Raw genomic sequence first — 16,099 nt, forward strand, 5'->3', positions numbered from 1 at the left:
GGGAAAATATGATAATCTTCTAAATTTATCTTTTCCATGCCTGTCTGCATCATATTAAAGCCATTGGAGATATCTATCAAAGGATATATTTTTAATATCCAGATTTGAAACTGTCAGGCAAATCTACTTAACTTGTGAGAAGAATCACCCAGACAGTATACTTCATCCTTATTAAGTCAAGAAATGTCTATGTTTTGAATCTATCCTAAGGGGTTTTTCAAGAGCATGAACAATACTTCTCTTCATGTTATGCTTATGCAGCAATAGGGCTCAAGTTCTCTGTCCTAACCTGCCCCTTTACCTCTTGGCAGTGGGTCGAGACTGGGCCGTGTTTATCATCACGACGTTCGGGTAGCCCAACACCGTGTTGGAACTCTTCAACACAAACAAGCTGTGTGTGGGCTGAAGTGGGCACCAGGTGGCACGCTGCTTTCCAGTGGCTGTAGTGATGGACTTCTAACTATATGGCCCCGTGATCCAGGTGCAAACACACAGGGCCACCCACTAAAAGTCATACATCAACCTACAGCAGTCAAGGTAAGAAATTCAACAGTTTTGAAAGGTATGCTTGGGCTGGTGGTTAAGCATTGGGGTCATCTGGTGAAAAGGTTAGTTAAAATATAGCTTTGATAAAGTGTCAAGGCAAAAGCTCTCTTGTAGAGAGCTGCTTCCTGCAAGGAGCTGCTTAAATTCTTAGATGTCTTATCAGAAATACAGTGAATTGAACTAAGATATTGTCGACTACAAATTGGCACTTGCCATTGGCTCTTGCCATCTACCTCTATAAGAATTAAATCATGTAACGCTGCAGCTGCTGATTTTCAATATCCCCTGAAGGACTTCCCTGGTGGCTCAGATGGTAAAGAATCTGCCTGCAATGTGGGAGACCCAGGTTTGATCCCTAGGTCAGGAAGATCCCCTGGAGAAGGTAACACCTACTCACTCCAGTATTCTTGCCTGGAGAATCCCATGGACAGAGGAGCCTGGCAGGCTACAGTCCACGGGATCACAGAGTCGGACACGACTGAAGTGACTTAGCTTAGCGAAAAAGGAGTTCAGGGTGAAGAACAGAAATGAAGCAGTGTGCTTGGGGAAAACAGGCAGAACAGGTCTTCAGATAGTTCAGGAGCTGATTTTTTGAGCCCAATTCTTACATCTCCCACATCTAGAAAAGCACTAAAATCCTTCATGGTGACGACTGCTCCTTGTGACTAGCAGAAACCTACTTTAGAAAATAGGTGCTTGAGTGCATGTACTCCCCCTTCACCAAGATCACATATATACTGACCTTCCCTCTACCTCTTTGGAATAGTTTCTCAGAGGTATCTGAGCTGTTCTCTCCTGGGCTATCGTCCTTATTTTGCTCCAAGTAAAACTTACTCACAACTCTTCCTGCTGTGCATTTTTTTAAGTTGACAGAGTTTCTGGAAACTTGAACAAGCCAAGCCTTGTAGCATCTACTACCTGGGGGATCATAAGAACAGTCACTAGTGTAAATGTTCTTGCAGGCACCGCAGACTAACCAATTAGTGTAACGAGCAGACTTCAGATGTTGACATCTGTGTGATTCTGCTCATGATGGAGCTTCTAGTTTTGCCAAAACAGCCTGTTTGTAGTAAAAGCTAATTAGAAATAGGATACTGAAGAGAATGATTGCTAATAAATATAAAAAATACTAATATTCATCCTGTGATAACACTGAGGTTCCTGGGCTCAGGAGAATTTCTCAGCCTCTTCAAATTATATGCAAAATTTTGTGCTTACTGAAACAGCTCTCTTATTCAGCCCAGTAAGGGGTGTAATGGAATGGTTATTTGAAAAAGACAATTAAGGCAGGTAACCATGAGAAATAGTACATATATATTGTAAATCTTTAATTTTAATTTATTTTATTCAACAAATATTTTATTTCAATTCAATTTTAATTTCAAAATTAAATTGTACATTTATTCATAATACAAGGCCAAGGTCTTTACTTTGAATGAAGTTTGGCTGATTAGAGTTCTTCACTGTCTTTCTTGTATGAACTACAATCATATTTCATTGTCTGTGGTTTCTAATTATATTTATTCTGGTATCTATTTTTAATGTAACAAATTACCCTGAATCCTAGTGGCTGGCTTAACATAATCATTTTATTATCTTTTATGGTTTCTGTGGGTCAGACTTTAGGAAGGGCTCTTCTGAGCAGTCTGGCTCAGGGTCTCTCATGAGGTTGCAGTCGGGCAGTGACTGAAGCTGAAAGTGCTAGGAGCTGGGACAGTGTTGGCTGGCCAGTCATCCTTCCCTCTTCATGTGGTCTCAGAGCTTCTCTACATTTTTGGACTAGTCTTATCACATGGGCTTCCTTACCACTGGCTGCCTTAAGAGAGGTGGACTTCGTGGTTCAGGGCAGCAGGGCCAGTGCTTCAGAGAGCAAGGTGCAAGTGGCATTGTTAGGGGAAGCACACTGACTGAAACTGCCCACCCTGGCCAGGCACCATAGTAACCATTTGCATGAGTTGTTTTATGACAGGAGGTCCTGGTAAGGAACACGGAACAAATAAGCTACCACCAACTGGAAGAGTTCAGGAAAGGTCAAAAGGAGACACCGCAGGTCCGACTACCTCCCATAATCCTTCTCTCTGGCATCCCTCTTGGCTGAACAAGACATGCACCACCAGGAAGGACTCTGAGTCAGAATGATTGGCTAAAGACAACCCAGAAACTAATCCCATCACCATAAAACCGGAGACTGTGAGCCACTGGCAGAGCAGTTCTCCTGGGTTCCCTTGCCTACTGCTCTCCACCCGGGTGCCCTTTCCCAATAAAATCTCTTGTTTTGTCAGCACTTTTGTCTCCTCGAACAATGCATTTCTGAGTATTAGATAAGAGCCCAGTTTCAGGCCCTGGAAGGGTTCCCCCTTCCTGCAACAGCATCACCTTTTATGACCCAATTCCAAAAGCCAGGTAGTGACACTTTTGGTGCATTCAGTTGTTTGCAAGCCAGTCCCAAGCCCTCCCAGATTCAAAGGGAGGAGAATGAGATTCTACATATTGATGGAGGATGTTGGCAAAGTTTCTAGAAGGGCAAGTGGGATGGGAGATTAGTTTTTAATGATAAATGAGCTTAAACTGAGGATGAGATTAGTGTACTCATCTGATTCTGGTGTTGTAAAAAGTTACTACTATTTGGAAAAATTTATGTCAGCACTTCTGAAACTTGGAATTTACCTAAAAAATAATATATTGGAAACAAAGACATATGCCAGAATATATTCATTAGAGTATTCTTTATAAAAACAAAGAATACAACCCCCTACCCCACAGCTTTCTCCTAAAAGCTCAACCCAACCCAGTGCAAACCAAATGAAAATAATATGAAGATCAGGGAATTCCTTGGTGGTATGGTGGTTAGGACTCTGCACTTGCACTGCTGGGGGCCCGGGTTTGATCCCTTGTTGGCAAACTAAGATCCCACAAGCTGCACGTGGTGCAGCCAAAAAAATATTGCCATTTGGAACAAAAAACAAATGAAAAAAAATCAACCTGAGTGTAACATTAGAACAAACATTAATTAGAGTATAATAACATGATAGAATATTGCGGGATAATTAAAAATTATAATTATGAAAAATATGTTAAACATGGGAAACTGTATAAGTGAAAACATCAGAATTAGCAATAGTAATTTATAACTAAAGAATAGGCAATTTTATTTTCTAAAATGTATTAGTGAGAGGGTTAACAGCCTTGGTAGGAAGGCCGGAGGTCCCCAGGTGGCAGGAGGAAATAAACTGCAAGTGGCAGAAGTTTTTTTTTTTTCTTTTCTCTTCTAATCCTGTCTTATCATGGCAACACCTGGTTCAACCTGAACTTAACTTTTCTCAAACCTTGAGCTAAACAATGTGATTTTTCTTATGGAAATGTTAACATAGCTTTTCTTAAGCTATGTTAATGAAACTATGTATTTGCCTTGGAATCTGCCTTTCTTCAAATTGGTTCGCCTAAGACTCAAACCTTGAACCGATAATGGGTCAACAAACCAGTACCTCTTACTCATGGAAATGTTCTCTTAAGCAATGTTAAGGAAACTTAATGTATTTGCTTGGAAATCTGCCTTTCTTCAAGATTCATGTCAATTGCTTTATGACTGGGGATGACTCACTTTGTGTCAGTGCTATCTCAAATGCATGTTGTGGGAGAGGGGCCTGGTGCAACTGTCTCAGTTTTGAGGTGTTCCTTTATCTGATTAGCAAGTTGCTAACAGGTACAAAACACCTTGCTAAAAGCTAGCAAGGGGGCATTGTTTCTGTCCCCTTCTGATGTTTATGTCAGAAGCTTTCTCTATTTTATGCTTCAATAAAGCTTTGCTACACAAAAGCTCTGAATGATCAAGCCTTGTCTCTGGCCCTCTCTTCCGGAGGACACGAATCCTGGTGTCGTTCATAGCTCGTAGCAGCAACCTTTCATTAGGATTTGAAACATAAGATTTTTGTGTTGCGAGCAAGCAGGTGTAGCTCTCCATTCTCTTCTGTTCCCTTCTCTGACCTAGAACCTAAGGACACAGGTAGACAAACCAGAGGAAGACTGCATTTGGTGATCAGATTCTAGAGGTACATGTCAACTATTTTAGCAGCAGATTTTTTGCCCCATTGGATATGTTTTTTTTTTTTTTTTTTTAATTCTGATTGTCAGTAAAAATACTGATGTTTAAAGTTGGCATCTATGTAGTAAATATCAGAATATTTGCAGAAGAAACAGCTGTGAAGAGATTACAGAACTCGAAGACGAGCTCAGAACTGTGGCCCATGTCTGTGTTCCTCTAGCCACACACTTCCACTGTAGTGCTTGCTGGGCCGGATGTGCTGCCTTCCTCTGGGCCGCCTGCGGCATCAGTCCTAAGCTGGGTGGATATGTTGAATGTAGCTTTTCAAACGTATTATTGTGTAGTTTTTTTGTTTGAAATACTTGCACTTGTTACCTAAATTTGAAGAAGACACCAATAGGTGATTTCCAGTCCATGAGAAGTATTCTCTGGAGAGGGCTGTAGCTCTTGCCTTTGGATCAGAGGCTCTGGAGATCTGCCATGGGAGCAGAACTCTGGAACTTCTGGTTATATGTGTGCATCTCATTCATGAGTTCACCTCCAAAGCTGACCTACCTGTGTGATTATTTGGAACTTTAAAGGCCATTGATTGGTGTCCCTGGCAGACTGAAGTCCTCGCTGTTGGAGGAGGAATGAAGGATGGACGCTTACACATCCTGGACATAAATACTGGACAGAGCATCCAGACCCCAAGCACAAACTCACAGGTAAATGTCTTTCCTGGGGTTCACCTTCATTCTGATCTTCTAGAATCTTGTGAAAATGATATATGATAGAGCATAGCACCCAAACACACCTCTCTTTAGCTGCCGAATCTATAGGAGTTTCAACTCCTAAGAAGTTTTTTTTTTTGTAAAACCCTTTTCACCTGTGAGTTGCAAGTTAATTTAACTTGTGTATCCATTTTTTTTTTTTTTTCATTTTCTTTCTCAGCTCTGCTTTAACTCTGAAACTTGGGAGCAGTCTGACTGGACAGTGATCATGCTGTTGTCGTTCAGTCGCTAAGTTGTATCCGACTGTTTGCAACCCCGTGGACCGCAGCACACCAGACTTCCCTGTGCATCACTAACTCCCTGAGTTTCCTCAAACTCATGTCCTTTGAGTTGATGATGCCATCCAACCATCTCATCCTCTGTTGCCCCCTTCTCCTCCTGCCTCAGTCTTTCCCAGGATCTTTTCCAATGAGTCAGTTCTTTGCATCAGGTGGCCAAAGTATTGGAGCTTCAGCTTCAGCATCAGTCCTTCCAATGAATATTCAGGGTTGACTTCCTTTAGGATTGACTGGTTTAATCTACTTGCAGTCCAAGGGTCTGTTAAGAGTCTTCTCAAGCACCACAGTTCGAAAACATCAATTCTTCGATGTTCAGCCTTCTTCATGGTCAACTGTCACATTCACACATGACTACGGGATAAACCATAGGTTTGACTATACGGACCTTTGTCGGCAAAGTGATGTCTCTGCTTTTTAACACACTGTCTTGTTTTGTCATAGCTTGATTTCCAAGGAGCAAGTGTCTTTTCATTTAATGGCTGCAGTCACTGACTGCAGTGACTTTGGAGCCCAAGAAAATAAAATAATCATAGTTCACTTCAATTCATAGGTTCATTGTGCCTAAATCTCTTTGTATATTTAGTTTTTTGTTGCTTTGGGATAAACTTTCCTGGAACTAACATAATTCCTCTAATACCCTAACCCTATATGTAGACTGGAAAGTAGATGTGGACAGAGCATACTGCCTAGACTTAGTTTAAAATACATTCAATGAATCAGAAATTGTCACAATTCTGTATTTTGGGGGTCATCATTACAGATTTGTTCCCTAACCTGGCTACCTAAGACAAAGGAGATTGCAACTGGCCAAGGTTCTCCCAAGAATGATGTGACTATGTGGACCTGTCCTGGTCTGGCCAGGTCACGTGGATTTTTTGGTAAGTATAGAGGTAGGTAAAATGACATGTACCTATTGCAAGGTGAGCTGTTATTGGTGGAAAAAGCCATGGGTAGAAGATTTTCTTCTTCTCATTCTTTGAAGTATATATTTTATCAGAGGAAAAAACCCTACTTACCACACCTCAGGGATAGATGAGTGTTTCTGAATTTGACTAAGATTGTTCATCAGTTATAATGGTCATTTTTTTTTTGCATACATGTAGGGATGATGAAGTGATAATTGTGGGCAGTTTTCAAACTGTGTTTCTGAACTCTGGAGTTAGCATTGTAACTCATTTTACCCTATTTGGAAGAAGAACCCAACAGTGCTGTAATGTGTGGAAGTTAAGAAAATATGAAAAGGGTGAGACATTATTCTATGTGGGAAGACCATTCCAGAGCATGAGATTCTGGGGGAGCCTCTGCCCTTTCAAGACAGACTGATGTTGTTTCCTGGTGTGGTTCTGTAAACACTTACTGGCTACTTCTTGAGAGCAAGACTACATGATGGAGAACAAGACTCAGGCCTTGTTCTCAAGAGTCTTAAACTACCTTTGGGTGCAATCTGAAATATTAAGTGAGGGCTGAGGAAAATAGAAGTGTTGGTTGTTGAAGGAACAGGGCACTGACATCCAGTCTCTTGTAGACCTCTGATTATATATTCTGTCTTCTTCCTTTTGCCACTCAACTCATTTTCTGGTCATCCCTGAAATGTATTTATTCAACATTTATTTATTAATATTAAGCATCTATTATGTACGGCAATTTTGATGGTGCTGGGCATACACAGGTGAACCAGACAGGCATTATCTTTACCATCATGGAGCCTATACTTCTGTGGGAGAAGATAGACAAAAGTCAAATATATACGATATTATGTGGTGATGATGCCATGACTCTCTGGAGATTCTGGGAATGTTATTTGGCAACGACAAAACACCTTAACAGAGGGTCTTCCTGCTTCTGCTGCTCAGCCTGGCTGGAGCTCTGCTTGGCCTCAAAATAACTTTCCATCCTTCAGCTGTTATACTGTGTGACTTGGTGAATAAAAATACAGACAGCTCTTGACAGCCACTTCAGTGCCAGAATGGGTGTAGGAGAAGCATGAAGTGGTCCTTTGCATATATTAATTACAATTTACCAGACCTTTTTAGTTTATGGAAACATTTTAAATCAAGCCTTAAAACCTAGGTGGGAGTACTGATAGATAACTTTTGCATGAATTTGCTGATGCTCAGAATAGAGAAGGTATTAGTGCTTTTATTTTTTTTTTTTCCATTTCTCTGGTCATAATAAGTTATACTTTTTAGTTTTAATGATTTGTGAATTTTTTTTATGTTAGACAGCAGAGAGTATATTTAACCCTTCCTACTTCCTTTAAAATGTTTTTGGTTGGAGAAGATGCAGTTAGTTTTGAACTTTTAGACACTAATTTTCATCTCTGACTCAGTAGTTTCTTCTATGTACAATATTTCCCCAAAGTATTTAGCAGGAAGATTGTTTTACAAATGCACATCATGTGGTCAGATAAATTTGGAAATTCTGAGTTAAATAAGAGCAGATTTTCTTTCTTAATGATGTCTCAAAGCCTTTGATACATTACATGTATTGGGACTCCTAGAGGAACCATTTGGTGTTTCCCAAGTTCATTGGAAAGTGTTTGTATGGGAACATCTCAAGATCTTGCTCTGTGAACACCCTTCAGGGGGCAATGCCACATGGTGTGGGGCTGCTGAGGTCTTCAGCTTCTATGTGTTTTTACTGTGAGTCAGTATTTCCATCGTGGGTCCAGATCAGCATTGAAAAAAAAGAAATAGAATGGTATAGAATGGAAAAATGGAAAAGTAGGTTTTATTTTATGAAACTTTTGTCATTGTTATCAGTACATTTGCATGTAGATGTATGGGGTCACCACATGTAGTTTTGACAATGAATTGTGGTCAAAAAGCTGGAAAGAAGCTATTCTCAATTATGGTCATGCTTTCAGTAATTCTTATCCTGTTACCCACAGTCATAATTCTCTGGAGGAAAATTTTAGTTAAAGAGGTTCTCATCCACCTGGCTATAGGAGAAAGATGCCTAATAATTTCCCCTCCTACCCACCCCGCCAACCCCCCCCACCCCCATCGCCAAGGCTGTAATTTCTAAGCTTTGAAACAGCAGTAGGTAACTTTCTAGCTTATAAGTGAGATCTGGCCTTTGATGAGGTTCCATCAGTCCATCACACATGCGTCAGTACATGGCCTCATTTATGGCTGTTGCTGCATAAAGAAAACCAACCTGTCAATGCTTCCAGTGACAGTACTCTTGGAACGTGGGGATGTAGATTCTAAAGAAGAACTTCATCTGAAATAGGTGGCATTTCCTTCTATCCTGTAAACTAAGATTGTCATGACTGTGAAAGAAGTATTTCAAGAATGCTTTTGTTTCCATCCAAAGACCATTTTCCTAACAAGTTCTGGAAGTAGCTGTCCATCTTTTAAATGAAGATATTTTTCAAAGTCTGTTCTATAAAAGATTTGGGACTTTCCCCCTGTTACTCCTTTTTCCACTTTCTCTCCCTCCTTCCTTTTCATCTTAATGCACATAATAAAGAATGCATGAGTATTTATCACTGATTATATTTATTGAATAGAATTTTCTTTTTAGGTTTAATTTTAAAGCATTGGTATCAGTTCAGTTTAGTTGCCCAGTAGTGTCCGACTCTTTGCGACCCCATAAATCACAGCACGCCAGGCCTCCCTGTCCATCACCAACTCCCAGAGTCCACCCAAACCCATGCCCATTGTCAGTGATGCCATCCAACCACCTCATTCTCCATTGTCCCCTTCTCCTCCTGCCTTCAATCTTTCCCAGCATCATGGTCTTTTCAAATGAGTCAGCTCTCCGCATCAGGTAGCCAAAGTATTGGAGTTTCAGCTTCAACGTCAGTCCCTCCAATGAACACCCAGGATTAATCTCCTTTAGGATGGACTGGTTGGATCTCCTTGCAGTCCAAGGGACTCTCAAGAGTCTTCTCCAACACCACAGTTCAAAAGCATCAATTCTTCTGTGCTCAGCTTTCTTTATAGTCCAGCTCTCACATCCATACACGACTACTGGAAAAACCATAGCTTTGACTAGACGGACCTTTGTTGGCAAAGGAATGTCTCTGCTTTTTATTTTTATTTTTTTTATTATTTTTATTTTTTTTTTTCCAGTGGGTTTTGTCATACATTGATATGAATCAGCCATGGATTTACATGTATTCCCAATCCCGATCCCCCCTCCCACCTCCCTCTCCACCCGATTCCTCTGGGTCTTCCCAGTGCACCAGGCCGGAGCACTTGTCTCGTGCATCCCACCTGGGCTGGTGATCTGTTTCACCATAGATAGCATACATGCTGTTCTTTTGAAATATCCCACCCTCACATTCTCCCACAAAGTTCAAAAGTCTGTTCTGTATTTCTGTGTCTCTTTTTCTGTTCTGCATATAGGGTTATCGTTATCCCTTTCTAAATTCCATATACATGTGTCAGTATGCTGTAATGTTCTTTATCTTTCTGGCTTGCTTCACTCTGTATAAGGGGCTCCAGCTTCATCCATCTCATTAGGACTGGTTCAAATGAATTCTTTTTAACGGCTGAGTAATATTCCATGGTGTATATGTACCACAGCTTCCTTATCCATTCATCTGCTGATGGGCATCTAGGTTGCTTCCATGTCCTGGCTATTATAAACAGTGCTGCGATGAACATTGGGGTGCACGTGTCTCTTTCAGATCTGGTTTCCTCAGTGTGTATGCCCAGAAGTGGGATTGCTGGGTCATATGGCAGTTCTATTTCCAGTTTTTTAAGAAATCTCCACACTGTTTTCCATAGCGGCTGTACTAGTTTGCATTCCCACCAACAGTGTAAGAGGGTTCCCTTTTCTCCACACCCTCTCCAGCATTTATTGCTTGTAGACTTTTGGATAGCAGCCATCCTGACTGGCGTGTAATGGTACCTTATTGTGGTTTTGATTTGCATTTCTCTAATAATGAGTGATGTTGAGCATCTTTTCATGTGTTTGTTAGCCATCTGTATGTCTTCTTTGGAGAAATGTCTGTTTAGTTCTTTGGCCCATTTTTTGATTGTCTCTGCTTTTTAATACGCTGTCTAGGTTGGTCATAACTTTCCTTCCAAGGAGTAAGCATCTTTTAATTTCATGGCTGCAATCACCATCCGCAGTGATTTTGGAGCCCAGAAAAATAAAATCAGCCACTGTTTCCACTGTTTCCCCTTCTATTTGCCATGAAGTGATGGGACCAGATGCCATGATCTTAGTTTTCTGAATGTTGAGCTTTAAGCAAACTTTTTCACTCTCCTCTTTCACTTTCATCAAGAGGCTCTTTAGTTCTTCTTCACTTTCTGCCATAAGGGTGGTGTCATCTGCATATCTGAGGTTATTGATATTTCTCCCGGCAATCTTGATTCCATCTTGTGCTTCTTCCAGCCCAGCATTTCTCATGATGTACTCTGCATATAAGTTAAATGAGCAGGGTGACAATATACAGCCTTGATGTACGCCTTTTCCTATTTGGAACCAGTCTGTTGTTCCATGTCCAGTTCTAACTGTTGCTTCCTGACCTGTATACAGGTTTCTCAAGAGGCAGGTCAGGTGGTCTGGTATTCCCATCTCTTTCAGAATTTTCCACAGTTTATTGTGATCCACACAGTCAAAGGCTTTGGCAGAGTCACTAAAGCAGAAATAGATGTTTTTCTGGGACTCTCTTGCTTTTTCAATGATCCAGTGGATGTTGGCAATTTGATCTCTGGTTCCTCTGCCTTTTCTAAAACCAGCTTTAACATCTGGAAGTTCACAGTTCACATATTGCTGAAGCCTGGCTTGGAGAATTTTGAGCATTGCTTTATTAGCGTGTGAGATGAGTGCAATTGTGCAGTAGTTTGAGCATTCTTTGGCATTACCTTTCTTTGGGATTGGAATGAAAACTGACCTTTTCCAGTCCTGTGGCCACTGCTGAGTTTTCCAAATTTCCTAACTAAATTAAGTTGCTTTTCATTTATATGTCTTGTGTGTGTGTGTGTGTGTGTGTGTGTGTGTGTGTGTGTGTGTGTGTGTGTGTTTGAGTACTCGGTCCTATCTGACTCTTTGTGGCCCCATGGGCTACAGCATGCCAGGTTCCTCTGTCTTTTACTATCTCCCAGAGTTTGTGCAGATTCATGTCCATTGAGATGATGAAGATATCTAACCATCTCATCCTCTGCCACCCCTTCTTCTTTTGCCTTCAGTCTTTCCCAGCATAATAATGGATACTGGCCTTTAATAGAAAAAGAAACTCTTCTTTATGCTGGGTTTGGGGCATGGTAAACAGTTAAAGCTTTGAACTGGATTCTAGTTCTGGCTCTGTCATTAACCAGCTGTGTGACCTTGAACAAAGTGTTTGATATTCTTAAAGTTTTTCTTCAACTCTAAATTAAAGGATGGCATTATATCGATGAATTTAAACATTTTTTATGCACCAACATGCCTAGGGCCAATCCCATGTGTCCTTGGGGGCATTTCTCTGTGCATATTGTGTGTGTCTCTGTATGCATGAAGGAAAGCACTGGGAGTTCTGTGTGTAGGTGGAAAAAGCCCTAAATATCTAAGAAATGTCTCCTTTAGGAGTGAAATAGTGTAGCTATACTCTTTGCTGTTGAGAATCTTGTGTCAGAGAACAAGATTATTTCTAAAATTCCAGCTTCAATTGAGTTGTAAGCTGTACTGCTCTATGAGGGGGTGACCACCCATCTCATTTGATTTTATTTGTGCCCCCGAATACCTACCCAGTCAGAAACATATCCCCCTCCGTCTTTCCTCCTTTGTCCTAGTCCCAGCTTTCTTTCGTGGAGTCAGCTTTATCTATTTCAGTGTAAAGTTTTGATCATGAAAGTCATTGTTGGATTAGGATAGGTTTTGCAAAATATTTTCTGAGGAACATTAGTCCTTTAAGATGCTCAAGTCAAAAGGACCAAGTAAGTTTCAGAAATGCTGCCTATTATAACCTCTTCTCCCAAATATTTATAATGCATATGAAAGTGTTAGTCTCTCAGTTGTGTCCAATTCTTTGTGACCCCCATGAACTGTAACTCACCAGGCTCCTCTGTCTATGAAATTCTCCAGGCAAGAATACTGGAATGTTTTGCCAATTCCTCCTCCAGGGGATCTTCCTGACCCAGGGATCAAACCTGTGTCTCCTGCATTACAGATAGATTCTTTACCTACTGAGCCACTAGGGAAGCCCTATAATGCATATGGCAGTTTTGAAATAAGGAATCCTGTTTAATTTCCTTAACTTGGAGCTTCCAAATTAACATGATCATTAAAGACTCTTTTCATCTTTAAATACCTAACAACCTCATATAAAACTATTGTCCCATAGAATGTTCTTTGAGAAATGGCCAGTTGGATAACAGAAAGAGGGGTATTGTCCTCAGAATTTCACACAAAAGGCTCATGTTTACTTTGTTGGATAGATTTTTGTGTCCTTTTCCCTTAAGCGGCATGAGTTTATTTGATTAGCTTCTTGAAACCGAGATTCTCAAGGGATTACTTTCAGGGGAAGATAAAAGGAGGAATGGGGTGTGTGGTAGGAACATGGCCGTGGGAATTCCTGAGTGTTGGTGGAATAGAGAATACAGAACTAATAATGGTAGAAGGCATGAGGTTGTGGGGAACTAAAAGCTGGTCCCCTCAGAGCTATCCAAGTCAAAGTCCCTGGAACCTGGGAATGTGACTTTATTTGGTGAAAGGGTCTTTGCAGGTGTAATTAAGTTGAGAATTTTGAGATGAGATCATTCTGAATTGTCCAAATGGGCCCTAAATGTAACAGAAAGTGTCTTATAAGAGGCACACAGAGGAGAATAGACACACAGATGTGGAGGCAACTTGACCATGGAAACAGAGACTGCAGTGATGTGGCCACCATTCTGGGATAGTCAACAGTTGCCAGAACTAGAAGAGGCAGGGAATGGAGTCTTCAGAGGAAGCCAGCCCTGCCAACCCCTTGATTTGGGACTTCTGGCCTGTGAGAGAATATTTTTCTGTTGTCTTAAGCCATGTAGTAAATAATAAATAAATTACCTTGTGGTAATTTATTACAGCAGCCCTAGGGATCTAATACAAGGGGGAAACACTCTGAAGGGGAATGGTGAAGCAGAACCTTGGCCACTTTAGGGTGTCTCCCAGAGCCCACGCTGACTGTGTTTTCTTGGCAAAGGTGCAGTGGGAGCACCAGCCCTGAATGTGGCAGGTGTTTGGAGAAGCCCTTTATCCTGGGATGGGATTCATGGTCCCCAGCTTAGGTTGCTTCCCAGTCCTAGGCAACAGCCCTTGACACGTGGAACATGAGCTGCCTTGTCTATCTTCCCACAGACCACCGAGGCCGAGTGCTCCACCTGGCTTTGAGTCCAGACCAGACCCGCGTCTTTTCTGCTGCAGCGGATGGCACAGCCTGCATATGGAATTGCTGCTAGTCACTCCGCCCCTCCCAGCTTCAGCTTCCTCATTTTGACATGAGAATAATGATACTGGCCTTGCCTTCTCCATGGCATTATCATGAGGCTCAAACAAGATGGTGCTTTTCCTGAGGTGAATGCCTGTTCCCTGACCTTTTCTCAGGTTACTTTACTGGCTCTGTTTCGTCCCACCACAACTTCCAGACGTTGTCTCTCATTCTGTGCTTCTCTTTCTGCTTTCCTCCTTCTCGCCTTTTCTTCTTCTCTCTCTGTCTCTTCCTTGTTAGAGATGCATTTTCACTGCTATAGTCGCAAGAATATCTACCGCAACTATTTCTAAACTCGTCTTTCCCACTTCACTTTTCTCCCAAGCTCCAGCCTTATACTTGGGTCTCTGAATATATATATATATATATATATATATATAATATATAATATATGTATTATATATATGTATTATATATATATTTCTATTTTGGCTACGTGGTACGGCATGCACGGGTCTTAGTTCCCTGACCAGGGATCAAACCCAAGCCCCTGCAGTGGAAACTTAAAGTCATAACCACTGGACCACCAGGGAAGTCCCTTGGTTATTTCTTCATTGAGATCCTTTTCTGTCTTTAGCTCAAACTCAGTACATTAAAAACACAACTTATTCACTTGAATAAGCACAACTTACTCATTTAAATATTGATTAAGGTGCTCCTCTATGTTAAGCATAGGACTTCCCTGGTGGCTCAGTCGATAGAGAGTCTGCCTGCAGTGTGGGAGACCTGGGTTCGAAACCTGAGGTGGGAAGATCTCCTGGAGAAGGAAATGGCAACTCACTCCAGCATTCTTGCCTGGAGAATTCCATGGACAGAGGAGCCTGGTGGGCTATAGTCCATGGGGTCACAAAGAGTCGGACATGACTGAGTGACTAACTGTAATATGGATTAAGCATATGGATTATTTCCTCTCAGACAAAGACTTACTTGGGACTCCCTTTTCTGTCTTAATGATCTCATCTTACCCTAGTCATTCCATCACTCAGGGAGCCTCCTGGTTGTTCAGTTTACCCCTTGTTCTCTATCTTTTGTTTTACCCTAGTAATGTCCTACACACCTGATGACAAATTTGTGGCAATTGCCTTCTACCTGGAGAAGGCAATGGCAACCCACTCCAGTCCTCTTGCCTGGAGAATCCCCTGGATGGAGGAGCCTGGTAGGCTGCCGTCCATGGGATCGCTAGGAGTTGGACACGACTGAGCAGCTTCACTTTCACTTTTCACTTTCATGCATTGGAGAAGGAAATGGCAATCCACTCCAGTGTTCTTGCCTGGAGAATCCCAGGGACGGGGGAGCCTGGTGGGCTGCCGTCTGTGGGGTTGCACAGAGTTGGACATGACTGAAGCGACTTAGCAGCAGCAGCAGCCTTCTATCTGGTTTCCTGTCTTTATTCTTAATGGGTTTCCACATTACTGTTAGGTTTAATTTCTAAAAGCACTGTGCTGATCCTCCCCAGCCCTCTGCTCATAAACTCTCAGTGACTCCCCATTATCTAACCCTCCTCGACCTCAACCTCGGAGTCCAGAGCCCAGAATCTGAAGTTAGGGGACCTATACTTAACTAGGCTCTGCCGTAAACTTACTGAGTGACCTTAGGTATGCCACGACATTTGCAAATAGGGCTTTGGATTTGATAACTGCTAAGGTTTCTTCAAGCTCCATCAGGTCACTGTTCTTTTTAACATTAATCCTCACTTACCTCCTGTGTTATCGCTGGGCTGTTCTGTGATTTCCTGCCTTATGCCTTTGTTGGAGCTCTCATCTTCTAGTCTGGAATTCCTGCTCCTCAATTCCTTTGCTCTGTACCTTCACATAAGTCCTGTCCTCTGTTTTGAAATAATGTTACCTGGCTTTGAACTCTTGGTATCAGCCTGTGTCACCTACTTTGTGTTAATATAACTATTCTAGTTGTTTTAAAAAATCTTCTATTAGTATGGGAATCTTTGTTTATTTAAACTTTAGCATGCTTATTTCTTTCACAAAATTATATTGAGGAGTTGAGGGGGCATATGTTATATTTTTTTAGTGCCCTCTGGAATGTTTTGCATGTGTCAACT

General features: G+C 41.5%; 1 protein-coding gene across 1 annotated transcript in view; it reads left to right on the forward strand.

Moving 5' to 3' along the window:
* The window catches only part of CDC20B (cell division cycle 20B), a 60,815-nt gene extending 46,801 nt beyond the window's left edge, over positions 1 to 14,014 (forward strand). The window contains exons 9-12 of the mRNA XM_061129494.1: positions 312 to 537; positions 5,170 to 5,295; positions 6,400 to 6,517; positions 13,914 to 14,014. Of these exons, the coding sequence (XP_060985477.1) occupies positions 312 to 537; positions 5,170 to 5,295; positions 6,400 to 6,517; positions 13,914 to 14,014 (571 nt within the window). The remainder of the gene's footprint in view (positions 1 to 311; positions 538 to 5,169; positions 5,296 to 6,399; positions 6,518 to 13,913) is intronic.
* Positions 14,015 to 16,099: the final 2,085 nt, after the last annotated feature.

The sequence above is a fragment of the Dama dama genome, chromosome 25 (assembly GCF_033118175.1).
Source record: "Dama dama isolate Ldn47 chromosome 25, ASM3311817v1, whole genome shotgun sequence".
Lineage (NCBI taxonomy): Eukaryota > Metazoa > Chordata > Mammalia > Artiodactyla > Cervidae > Dama > Dama dama.